Source organism: Peromyscus californicus, unplaced genomic scaffold (genome assembly GCF_007827085.1).
Source record: "Peromyscus californicus insignis strain IS unplaced genomic scaffold, ASM782708v3 Scaffold_17__1_contigs__length_78620276, whole genome shotgun sequence".
Taxonomy (NCBI): domain Eukaryota; kingdom Metazoa; phylum Chordata; class Mammalia; order Rodentia; family Cricetidae; genus Peromyscus; species Peromyscus californicus.
This window is the reverse complement of record NW_026294469.1, coordinates 60035102-60048820: the sequence shown is the minus strand read 5'-3', so window position 1 is coordinate 60048820 and position 13719 is coordinate 60035102. Positions and strand designations below refer to the sequence as shown.

Here is a 13719-nt window from a genome sequence, read left to right as displayed (position 1 = left end):
CTTTTGACTTTATAATGGGGCTTGCCTATGTCTTTAAATCCTAGAGTCTCAAGTCCCTGACCAGCCAAGCTCCCTTCATGTGAGACCCCAGACAAATTGCATCATCATGAGTTGGACTCCTCCTCTCAACCCAAACATCGTGGTGCGAGGTTATATTATTGGGTACGGCGTTGGAAGTCCTTATGCCGAGACAGTGCGTGTGGACAGCAAGCAGCGGTACTATTCCATTGAGAGATTAGGTGAGTAGCCATTGATGCTTATTCTACTGAGAGAAGAAGGTAGTTTATTTTCAATGATTTTATTTCTTGGAAAGTTCGTCTTAGAGATTATGGTTTCAATGTGTACCATGTATTAAAAGTCATTCTTCACATATACACACATAAACACACAGGCACATACACACACATATACACATTCATATTCTGATTCTTTTCTCTCTCTTCAATTTGGAAATTCTGATCTAGAGAACTCTATAATGAAAGCTCTACCTTTCTATAATGAAAGATACCATACCATGTGCCTTTCATTGTATGCATAGGACAAACAAAATGTATTGGATAAGTTTCCTCTTTCTGACCATCAAGGAAATGTGTGATCTTAATAATTCTTGTAGAAACAAAATAATACATTTTAAAACTTTATGGTACCTGCAAGGGAGATTTATGTTAATTTTTCTTTACAGTAACTGGTTGCCTTCAATATCTGTAGGTAAAGCATTGTGGCTATGTCATTATAACTGTAAAATGCGACAAAAAGGAATATTTTCATTCAAGGCAGTAAATCTCTTCTCCATGTATTTATATTTCCTTTCCAATCCAAATCTCTTATTACAGTGGGCTTCATTTTTGCATGAATGCTTTGATTGTGGTCTTGTGTGAGGTCAGGTGTGTGTACAAACCTTCAGTTTATTTTATTCTGATTTTCTATAGTATTGTAAGGGATTGTATCCTTAAGAGAGGAAAGTGATAAATAATGCATCAGCATGCCAATAAGTTAAGTAATTGTCACAAAGTAAAAGGGAAGTTCAGGCTACCTGTTGATTTAATACCACATTACTGGCAATGAAATGCATTGACCTCATTGGAAATCAAACTTGATTAGGGGCGGGAAGCTCTCTAGTCATTTGCTGTATCCCTCACAAACAGAACATTTGTGATGAGAGGCCTGATTTGAATCTGAATAGCTAAAATGCAGGAGTAAGAATAGATTCTATCAATGCAGAAATAAAATTGCACCAATCCATTTTCTCTGTAATTGCTCCAAACACTAATGAGAGAATCACCTACTGAAACTGGCCACAATTAGAGTTAGCTTGGCATTTAGAAATAATATCCCCCAGTCAGTTCCAGAGTATGAATATAAGGGCAATCACAAAGCTCATATTTTATGGCCGTCAAACCTGTGTCAGGGGACTCTCAGTTATCCATTATTCAGGATACACCATCTCTGACAGTGCATCTTTATTCCGCTAACCAGACAAGGCAAGTTAGCAGGGCAGTGCCCGAGCCACTGGCTGTATGAATGAATGCACTGCAAACCCAGCAAGGCTGGAAAGAAAAATGCATGACTGCACGATGTCCTTTCATAATGATTCTTTTCATTACAGAGAACATAGAAATCCAGTGGAAGGTTCATTTTGTGAAATTAACATTGGCAGGCTTTCCTAGATATTAACCAAGAAGAAAAACATCTTCTTAAGGTGTGTTCTAAAGAACAAAGAGAAAGGCTGAGGTGCACCTCAGCAGAAAAGTCCTTGTCTAGAAGAAAAGAGCAAGTGAAAGTTCAACTTTATTTGTGAATTTGTGCTTTACAGCTTATTTAAATAGAACATTCGTATGTACACACATAGAGACAGATGTACATACACACATATATACATAGTCACACAGGCACTGACATGCATGTATAAACTCTCTCTCTCTCTCTCTCTCTCTCTCTCTCTCTCTCTCTCTCTCTCTCTCTCTCTATCTATCTATCTATCTCTATCTCTATCTATCTATCTATCTCTTTATGCACACACACATACACACACAAATGTTGCCACATAGAATACTTTTAAGTTTATCTCTTAAAATATGAATGTTGACATAAATGTGAAATTAAAGTATATATTGTTTTTGTTCATTAGGGTACCTTGAGGTTATGATTTCTTTTTATTAAATGGGAATAAGAGGATTAACTGCTTACAGTTTTCATAACGATGAAAGACTTATGCATGTCCACAGACAATAAGATGAAATTACTAATTACTTCATTTATGATATTTAGCACTAAAATTAGTGTGTTTGTCATTTTTTTAAGTAACTGGCAAAATACCTGAGCCACTACGTAAGGGAGAGAATATTGATCACAGTTTCAAGGGGTTGAGTACATTATTGTGTGGAGGGCAGGACAGGAGAGCAGCTGTCTCATAGCCTCCTAGAGTGAAAGCAGGGAGCAAGGATCTTTGTACCAATTTTCACTCCCTGTCTCTTTCCTTCTACCTGGTCCCCCAGTTGATGGGATGTTTCTGTCCACAAGGAGGCCCTGTCTTTCCCCCATTATCTTATCTCAAAATAACCTCATAAACACAGCAGGTGTATGCTTTAGCAGTTTCCTAGGTATCTCACAATTCCATCACAGACAAGTAAGTTAACCATTATAGTAGATGTAACAGTTTTCATAGCTTCACTTAGGAAAGATATTTATATAATATTCAAAGTATTAGAGCCATGAAATTGTCTAGTATATATGTTTTCCTCGTGATAAATTGACATTTTAGTTATTTTCTTTTATTGAAAATAGATTTTTTTCATATAATATATTTTTTATGGTTCGCTTCTTCCATCTCATCCCATATCCCATTTTTAAGAAAAGAAAAATTTTAAGAACTGAATAATAGTTTTACAAATAAATATCAGGAAAGTTATCAAACAATTATGCATAATGTCAGTCATAACTTCGAGTATTGGGTTTGTTCTTTAGACTATATGACAGCTGCTTGCCTTATGATTGACAGAAAAACCTCCTGTTCTCTTAGAGGAGAACCATTAATTATAAACAGCATTTTGCTTATGGGTAATAATTATTTAATATTTATACAGTGAGCCATGTAACCTGCCTTGGGGCTGAAAATATAAGATCATTTGAAAAATATTCAATATTACCCAATAAAAATGAATAACTTGTCTAGTGTATGTGTATAGTCTCATTAACCATTTTTTCCATCAGAAATTTATAATTAATCTGCTGACATTTTGCTTGTTTGATTAAAGAGCTGTAGTTCCAGGTTAAATATATATTCATAATGGAGATCCATGTAACTTTAATTTAATTACATTAAGAATTACATTATTTTATAAAGAGCTATATACATATTTATCTATTTATTATTCCTTCTATATGTGTAGTTATTGATATATAATGAACTACATATGTAATGTATACATTCTTTATTTTTTAAATTAACTGATGCATAATGTATAAACCTGCTTTTAAAGTTTTTCCTTTACTTAAAAAAATCTCTATCATATTCATATTGCAAATATAGTAAATGTTTTCTTTAGACTTATTACTCCTAAACAAGTTTTAAAAAAGTTTAAGTGGGATTCTGTTTTAAATTTATTTTCTGGATATTTAATTCAAAATCATAAACAGATTTCTTAATATTAACTATATATCCTATGGTGATATAGGTGAATGGTGAATCCTGTTTGATTCACCATTCTGTCAATTCTGCAGATGCTACGAAATTTTCCACTTAAGCAATATAAAGGGGAAACACTTGGACACATAATTTCTGGGACCTTTACCTCTCGTTTCTTTCTCCTGCTTTATTGCAATAGTCAATAAGATGAATGAAGTGTGAAAGGAAGTGCTAGATGCAAGTGTCTTTGGCTAATTTCTAATCTTGGGAAAATTTCAGTATTTACCATGAAATGGGAGGAAGATTCTTAAATATGTCATTTATCCAACATTTAGGAATGGCTACACATTTCCCAGCTTTCAAGCAATTTCAATAACAAATTTTTAGAATGCTTGTAAAGTAATTTTTCCTCTCTTAAAATGTTATCTTTTTCTTTTTAATATGACATTTTTGAAAAGGAACTAAACTTGAATTTCTCATATAAAGTCCCAAATGGTCATCATTCCTTTATTGTATGATTACATTTGATTCATTATTATCTTTGTAAAATTTTTGTATTATATTTACTGGTTATACTTGTCAAGATTTCTGTTGTATTGTCTTTATCTATTTTCTATTTTATTAATGTTCACTGGCTTCAGAATGAGTTATCTCTAGCATATTCTGCTTTGGCTTGCATTTTCTTAGGTTATTTAGAATTTCATAGCTTAGGGTTTCTCTGGTGTTTTTCTATTATTGATTCCTATTTCTACCTTAGCATGTATAAAAACCATACTCTTTGATAAAATACTTTTAAAGTTATCGAGATTTATTTTATTGATTAACATAATGTAATTTGGTAGTTAACGTAAACTTGAATATAATAAGTCTTATCAACTTTAAAACTTTATTTAAATGCCAATTGATTAAAAATTACACCGAATGATTTTCAGATCTTTAACATCTTATCTAAATTTTCTGAAGAATAGTCCAGTGGATATCTATGATTAGTCACCAAAATCATCTTGGAAAGTGTTCTTAAGTCAATAAACTTATAATTGTTATAAATTCATAATACATTACCTCTGAATCCTAAATGTCCCTTGTAAAGTGATTTTCCCTTTTGTGATTTGTAAAGTGATACAAGAGAAATCTTGACAAGTATAACCAGTAAATATAATACAAAAATTTTCCAAAGATAATAATGAATCAAATGTAATGCATCACAGAAGACATTGTTTTTATAAACCAGTGATTGAGAAAGTGCATGATAAGCTAGCAAAGAATAAATAAGTATAGAATAGAATGGAATGGAATTGTACAAGGAGATGTGAATTCTGAACATCTATCTATAAAAATAAGGAAGGAGGATAGATTCTGTTTTCGTACATCTTGCATCAGAGTTCCCAGATTTTGTAACCACCAGCAGAATTTGGAAGTCAGTGTTTTAGAGATGTAAGTATGAATTCTGGGTTGACTATTTCAATAGTGATAAAATTCTATCAAATTAAGTATTTAGAGATTGTAGATAAAATTTTCTACTTCTAAACATTATCAAAATAATTTTAAATACTCAGAAATATTTTATTTTGTACCACTTAATAAAAGATTTTAAGATGTTTAGCATAGCATAAACATATAACTTAGCTCTGTTCCTAACTGTGGTCTTTCATGACGCCGGAGTCTTTTTCTCCCATACTGTAGAACTGTCTGTTTCTCAATTGTCTATTCTAGAACAGAAAACAATATACCTGTTCTAGAGTTTATTTATGTAACTTAGTTGAGATAATAACCATGGAACCAATTTTAATTAAAGTATGCATGTGTAATTAAGGCATCATTTTTATTATCATTTTGTATGTTGGTTGTAGAGTAGCAGTAGGCCATTAGTTTTTAAACAAGTTGAGAGTTTCAGTGTTCTTTACTCAGAAATAGAAAATACATATTATTAAAATTGGTTTACTGAAATGAATTGACATGAATAAAATACAATACACTGACTTTCAGTTCATATAAGAGACAAAATTATAAACTCCCCCATTTTAATACAATCAAATATTTATTTTAAATCCAGGGAAGAGAATTCCATTTGTTCACCAGAAGTACTGCTTACCTAGGGAGGAGTGACAGGGGCTATGAAAAGGTCAAGCTGCAAGATCATTGCTCTGAATACAACTGAAAGAATGGATATTATCTCCCATGTGTTTTTTTTTTCAGGTGTCTTCTAAATGTATAGGCATTTTCAGGCAGTCTTTAAGGACAGCTGCAGGGTGATTCATTAATAATGCATTCACTCTATTTGTAACTCCTTTCTCACACTCTACTCTCTGAGGTCCAAAGCAGATACATTGTCTTATACCTGGTGAATTTTTTAAAGCTATTTGGAAAAATCCATTACAAAAGATGAATACTATTATTGAACAAGAGGAGAAAAGATCATCTCATTGGAGCACATCATCTCATTGGAGTACAGGCTTTCTCTCTATATATATTTCATTGGAAATCCGATCTCTCTCATCCCTACACAAAGGGATAAATGATTATTTCTCCCCTCCATACAGGACCACAAAAAGACTCTGTGGTTCATTCTTCCTGTGAACTTTAGGATCAAGCATTCAAACAATAAAAAATGTTTCTTGTATCTTGTTCGGTTTTCTAGAAAGTGTTTTATTTGGGATAAAGCAATCCAGATCCCATCCTCAATTCTCCTTGCTGTTCAGTGTTTACAGACAGCTGTTCAGTGTGTTTTTGCCAAGGACTGTGAAATTAGCATCAATTTCTTCATTTTCTCCAGTGGCAGGTATCACACAAGGTTTTGAAATGAAGGAAAACAAAGAAAGATAAAAGCTGTTCTTAATTTAAAGGAATACCGTGTTTGTGAGAGTACTGGGTGGGGATTGCAATAAAGACCTGGCTTCTGGTACAGACAGAAGTGAGAGATCAAATGCATCCAGGCTGAGGGAAGTTATACTTGTTGCATGAATAATCAAGGTGTTTCTGGAAAATTAAATCCTGCCTATTTATCAAGAAAAATATAATCTAGTGTAGTAATATAGGATGTTAGTCCTAAAGTTCCTGACTAAATAGTATAAGTCATTTTTTGAATGAGTACCAGAGCTTAGACATAAATGTATAGTATTTTTGTCCCATGGGCTATGCTCAAAGCTGACTCTGGGAAAAACAGAAAAACCTGGGCATTTTGCTTAAGCAATTATACTGGTAGATTCATACAATTTTTCCTTTTAATTCTGTTAGGTCCAGTACAGGTATTTTGAAGTTATTAAAGTATCCGGTGCTTAATTACTTAGAATTATACTTGTTTCTTGTTGAATTAGCTAATTTTCTATCATTAAGCCATCCTATACTATTGATGACAATATCCTTATTCTGAAATCTACTTTGATATTAACATACACATGATTATATTGTTGTATGTTGACATAATACCTATACAGACAGAGGTTTTCTCTTTTCCTGCCTTATAAATATTAGTGTCTTAATACATAGACGATTCCTTATTGGTAACAAAGAATATCAATCTATTATTTTCTAAACTGGCCTAGATCGAAGGAGAAAATGACGTTCAATCATATTTGTACCTTTATACATAATACATTTTTTCTGCTTGGAAGAAACTTTTCCTTTGTTTTAAATTTATGTCTATGCTATGAATACATACACACAAGCTAATGAGTTCTATCAAATGTAGGGAAATTTTGAGCATTATTTCCTCAAATATTTTTTTTTACTTTCCCATTCACTCTCAAATTATTACTTGAGTTGCACAAATATTATGGTCCTTTAAGTTGCTCTAGTTCATCTTCTATCTCACTGTTTTTTTTTTTTTATTTTGGTCTTTTTTACGTCTATGTCATTTGGAATGGTTGTTCTTATTGTCTTTAAAGCCAGTAGGGATTTTTGTTGTTTTCATTACTTTTCTGACTGGGTAATGGATGCCTAACCTAACCTAATCAGTCTTAAACATACTGTACATTACATCTGGAAAAGGTGTTTCTGTTCTTTACATTTGTATATGTTTGGTAGTCTAATTAAAATACTGAGTTTTGAATATTCTTCAGTCTGTGTAATATAATTGTAATGTATGCTTTTACTGTTCTCTGCAAATTACTTTGTCTTCATTATTTCACAAACTTTTTCTATTAACTTATCCTCACAATGAGTTGTCTTTCTTCTTTTTGTGTCAGATCTGCCAATGTTGTAAAATCACTAAACTTAGTGTGTGTGTGGGGGGGGGGTGTTGGGTGTTAAGAGATTTTGATGTTTTTTTAATATTTTTAAATTTGTTCTAGGGTGTAGGTGCTTGGGAAACCAAGCCGACTCTGTACCTTGCCTCTGTGTGTTATATGGTTAGTGTTGAATATGATAAGGATAAATAGCCTTGCTAGAGAATTAACTTCTGTTGAAATTTTTACTCAAATTCCCATGACTTCCTGATTCCCATTAGGCTTATATGTGTTTCAGATTCTGAGAGCACTAAGAATTTTTTTTTTTTTTTTTTTTTTTTTTTTTTTTTTTTTTTTTTGGTTTTTCGAGACAGGGTTTCTCTGTGTAGCTTTGCGCCTTTCCTGGGACTCACTTGGTAGCCCAGGCTGGCCTCGAACTCACAGAGATCTGCCTGGCTCTGCCTCCCGAGTGCTGGGATTAAAGGCGTGCGCCACCACCGCCCGGCAGCACTAAGAATTTTTACTTCTGACTCTGTTGTGTGGTTTATCCCCCAGCCCTGTGAAGTCTCCTCACATAGTGGCTGAAAACGGTTCCATTGTGGACTGAAGACAGACCCCCATAGCCTTCCAGTCGACTGCTTCTCTTTGTACTCTTCCCACAAGCCCTAGTTCTGTTGGTCACCACACACTGACTCCGTTGGTGGAGGTTTCCAAATACTTTATATTTTTTTCTCCTTTTCTTCCCTGTTGCAGTCCTTGACTCCAGGTCATAGATGAGGAATTAAAAAGCTCATGTAATTTATTTTCTCTCAAAAGTCATAGACCTGCATGACTCAATAATCAATGTCACAAAACTGTTAAATATATACTTACTCTTAAACTAAAATATAAGAGTAAATCTACTCCACATTAGTCCATTTCATTAGAAATTGATGCCTTTAAATGATGGTTAAACCAGCTTTTATTATATCAGTATACCATAATTTTCAGCTTTTTAAAAATAGCAAAGAGGCCAAGTGTATTACACCTGTGTCTTGATATCTACCATTAATCTCATCAAGAATGAATCCTGTCATATTGCATTTTTCGGGAATAAATTTAACTTGAGTGCTCTTAGCAACAGGTCTTCTAGCCTGTGGAGAAATGAACCTTTATAACTCCCAGAGTGCATTTGAAGCTCAGTGAGTTCAATGTAAATTACGTGTTAAGCTCAGCATGCTTCCATCAAAAAAACTCCTTCATGCATAGAATATAAAAGTTCTGAGTTTATGACATGCAAACATTTTAAAGAAGAAAAATCAGTTCACTTTAGTAGTCTCAAGAATAGTCGACATACATGAATAAAAAATGAGTGAGCCCCATGGAGAGGACATTTTATTATTTTGAAATGAAGTATATTACAGGTGTTGGTTAACAAAATTCTGCTTTGTATTACTGGAAACGGGTATAAGAATAATTATGGAAAATGATTTTTTTTGCCTGAAATATAAAAAACAGACTCCAGAGACCCAATAGAAATAAGTCATTTCATGGTAGAGAAAGCAAGAAGGAGGGAAGATTTTTCCCATTTATTTATCCTTAAATTTAATATTCAAAATGTATTTTCAATTCAATAGTAGAAAGTGCTGTTTTAGACTGCGTGATCAGAGCAGGCTATTGAAAGCGAATACATTAAAGCTATAGAAAATTGTTAAGAAGAAAGCCAACTTATTTTCTTATTATTATTTTATATTTTTTATATATTTACACAGGAAATCATTGCTCATTCTCATATTAACATCAGTAATTTCCATGCTTCTTACACATGTTCTTATCATGTCTCCTTGACTTTAAAACATTTGCCTAATTTTTACATTCTTTACAGGAAAGGGATGTGAAATCTAATTAATAAAAACAATGAGTAGCTGGGTCTGCTTGAGGGTCCCTGGTGGTGTCATCAGGCTCTTACCCTGGTGCATGAGCCAGCTTTCTGGATCCCATCACCTATGGTCAGACACCTTGCTCACCCCTGGGGAGGCACTTGGTCCTGCCTCCACATAACATACCAGGCTTAGCTGTGGGGGAGCAGGCAGAGGGATGAGAGGGGGATCTGTGGCTGGCATGTAAGATGAATTAAAAAAAAAAGAATATATATTTTTTCCTATTTTCTTAACAATTCAAAGGCCTTTTGATACTCAACTTATTGTATTTCAATGCTTTCTTTTACAGATGTGAATGAAATCAATAAAGCAGTACATTATTATTTGATTTTTTTTAGATATTTTTGACCATTTGGTCAAGATTAATCAAACATCAAATGGGTCAGCTTCCTCACTTGCAGACCATTTTTTTATACTTTCTTTTTTTTAATTAAAGAAAATTTTTTCATTTATTTTATACACCAAAGCCCCCCCTCTTCCCTCCTCCCGCCCCAGCCTCCCTCCAACCCCCTCCCCACCTACCCCCACATGAAGGCAAGGCCTCCCATGGGGAGGCACACTTCTTAACTAGGAGGAAGAAGTATGCTAAAAGATCAAAGGGTTTATCATTTTTTACCAAACTGATTATATAAAATTACTTACTGTGTGTCTTTAAGTATAAGTCATCATATATGCAGGACAGTGGGGAGTACTAAAAAAATGTAACCCATGCTGCTGTCTGGTATATTCGAGGCTCCTAACGTCATATATGTTAAATAGAAAAAATATATCTCTTGCAAAGAGTAAAGGAAACACCACACTCTATCTTACATTTTGTGCTTTGTGCATTTGTAGTTTGAAATGCTACATTGATATGTGGTGGCTAGAAGAGTTTTATTAAAGATGCAAGCTGGACCAGGGATATATCCCAATCCTATTGCCAGGGGCTCCCTTAAGCAGACCTATGGTGTGACACCTTGCATAGCCTTGAGGCAGCAGGAGAGGCTTGGACCTGCCTCTACTGAATGCACCAGGCTCTGCTGATTCCCCATGGGAAGCTTTACCTTCTTGTAAGAGGGAATGTGGGGTAGGTTGGAGGAGAGGCTGGAGGGGCAGGAGGAAGGAAGAGGTGGATCTGTGATTGGTATGTAAAATGAAGAAAATAATTTCTTAATAAAAAAAAGATGCATGCTGGAGAATTTTTGCTAAAAGTCACGGTAGAATTCATTCTCATGGCACAAATGTGAAATAGGATGCCCAAGACTGTGCAGTCAAGGGGAAACAAGGGAAAGCCAAGGTCTAATGAATGAACCAGTTGAACCATGAATACAATTTCTTTCAAAAAATTCAACTTTTGTTGAATCTTTGCTTATTATTTTATGAAATAGCTTTGCTTTATAGCCAAATTTGGCTTGGACTCTCTACTCTCCTATCCCAGACTCCTAAATACTCGGATCGAAGATATACTCTACTATGTCCAACAAATTTATAAATATATATTTTGTTTTCTATTTAAATACTTTAAAAAATATAATTTTCTAAAAACAATGGAATATGGAGTCAGAAGTTAAACTACTCTATACCATGATGAAGAAATTTTAAAGTTATCTTATTTTAATTAAAGTATAATTGCATCATTCCCCATCTAATATCTCAAGCTTCTCACATGACCCTTATTCCCTCCCTCTCAGATTCTCTCTCTCTCTCTCTCTCTCTCTCTCTCTCTCTCTCTCTCTCTCTCTCTCTCTCTCTCTGGGTGTAGGTGTATGTGTATGTATGGATATTTGCCAAGTAAGTTTAATGTTGCTTGTCTTTAATATATACATTTTTAAGGTTGACAACTTTGTATTAGATAATCTAATTAATTTGAGGCCAGGCTCACCCCTAGAGACAACCAATTTTCCTTTTCAGGAGTCTTTAATTGCCTGCTACCCTTCATGTAGGGGTGGATCTTTTGTATGTCAGATAGTGTTACCATTGTTCAGGTCTTGTTCAGCAGGCATATTGTTGAGATCATGGGTATAGCTTCCCTGTCATATCTAGAACACACAATCTTACAAAAGGTTTTCTGGTCCTATGGCATTTGCAATCTTTCTGCCCCCATTTCTGAAGTAGTCTCTGAACCTTAGCTGTAGGGTTTGGGGTTGTAGATGTGTTTGTTAAGGCTGATAACCTAATGGTCAGTTGTTTCTCAACATTTTGGCCAGTTGTGTATTTCTGTAGTGATCTCTGTATGCTGTAAAAAGAGGCTTTGATGAGGGGCGAGAGCTGTACTTATCTGTGGGTATAAAGATGAATATTGAGAATGCAGTGAGGAATTTTCCTGGTCTGGGAAAGTGGTAGCAGAATATTCTCCTTTGAGATTCATGACTTCAATAGTCATGGGTGGTTGGGTAAGTTTACGGTATCAGATAAGGCTTCCATCATGTTGAGGAGGCTGTAGGTAACTGTGAAGATATAAATGTCACTATTGCACCTTTAGGGACATCTTGCCATGCTGGTAATTGTGGTTCATAGTCATCACTATTGAGGATGACTGGGGTACATATTTTATGTAAGTAAGCTTTAGGTAAGAATTTTTAAAAATTCAAGTAAAGGTGATAGTATATTCTTTTGGATTATTTTTCTAACAACCTTTTGTTACCAAAGTATAAAAGGTTTATCAGCATGTTTGAATAATCAATATTTTACTGTACAAATGTAAAACACAATATATATACGAGTTATGAGGCTAGTACAGATAAACTTGGTAAATTAAAGACAATAACAGAATAGAACCTATTGCTCTAAATAGTCTTATCAATGTCAGTCTTGGAACATATTAATTCTTTAATAAAATAGAATAGTCATGTAAATCATGCATCCATTTTATACAGTTATGAACATTGTGAGGTTATTACTTGTTTGGACTCTAAATCTTAAATATACTTATAAATAATGTATATTTCTTAGACTTCTATTCACCTAATAGTGTTGCTTTTCCTTAAACTGCATATTTGACTATCTTGTTGGAATAAGAGGGTGTCCATATATTTCAGAAACAGCAGATTCCAGCTTTTCTTAGTTTGTTTTCTGTTGCCATGATTAAATACTCTGATGAAAGCTATGACAGTCGGGAGCATTTGTTTTGAATCATAGTGCATAGGACAGTTCATCTTGCCAGGGAAGTCAAGACAGCAGAAGTTTGAAGAATTTGGTTACATCCCAATCACAACAAAAGCAGAGAACAGTAGATGCATGGTACTGTTCAGCTTCCTTTTCCCATTTATATAGACTAGAATCCAAATCAGGGAATGAGTGATGCCATCCATGGTGGATGGTCCTTCCCATGTCAGTTAATGCAACCACAATAATCCCTCCAAGGCATACCCATAGGTCAGTATGTCTTCCTAGTGATTTTAGATTCTGCCAGGTTGACAATAACAATTACATGGCGTTTAATGTACCATTGCACATTAACTTATATGAACAGGAGGTAGAAACAATAATAAGTCAGACCTTCCCATATTTATCAATCAATATATCACTCATATCTTTTGGAGAAGTTAACCCTGTGTGCTGGTGGCATAGAGTGATACATGTCATACGTTTAGAATAGAAAAGCTTGAACTGTTTTTATATTCATTAAAGCAAATCAATTTCTTAATAATTAGCAAATAGGCAAAAGTTCTGCCACTGACTTAAACCTACACCCCCAAATGATGAATGTCTAATGTAAATTTCTCTAAAAGAAAATAAAACTTAGTGAAGATATGTTCCTTAGCTTTTAAACCCTGTTAATATGACTTCTTTCGGAGAGTCCTCACCAATGGACTTGTGTTAAGGATGTTTATCAGGATCACACTACATTACCCAGTGGTTTATAAATTACATGAAATTATCCTTGGGGAGCCACACAAAGGCAAGGCAACAGAAAAAGGTATGGTGATGACAATGTGGACTCTGGAGTGATACAGTGGCAGAGAACACTGATACCACCAAAGAAAGTGAGAAGTGTTATTCCCTGGAGCCTGTGGGACATCTAGTGTCCTGA

General features: G+C 34.3%; 1 protein-coding gene across 2 annotated transcripts in view; it reads left to right on the top strand.

Moving 5' to 3' along the window:
• Dcc (DCC netrin 1 receptor) overlaps positions 1-13719 on the top strand; it is a 1164132-nt gene that overhangs the window by 992278 nt on the left and 158135 nt on the right. For both annotated transcript variants that reach the window (XM_052742483.1, XM_052742484.1), the window contains exon 15: positions 45-239. In XM_052742483.1, the coding sequence (XP_052598443.1) occupies positions 45-239 (195 nt within the window). The remainder of the gene's footprint in view (positions 1-44; positions 240-13719) is intronic.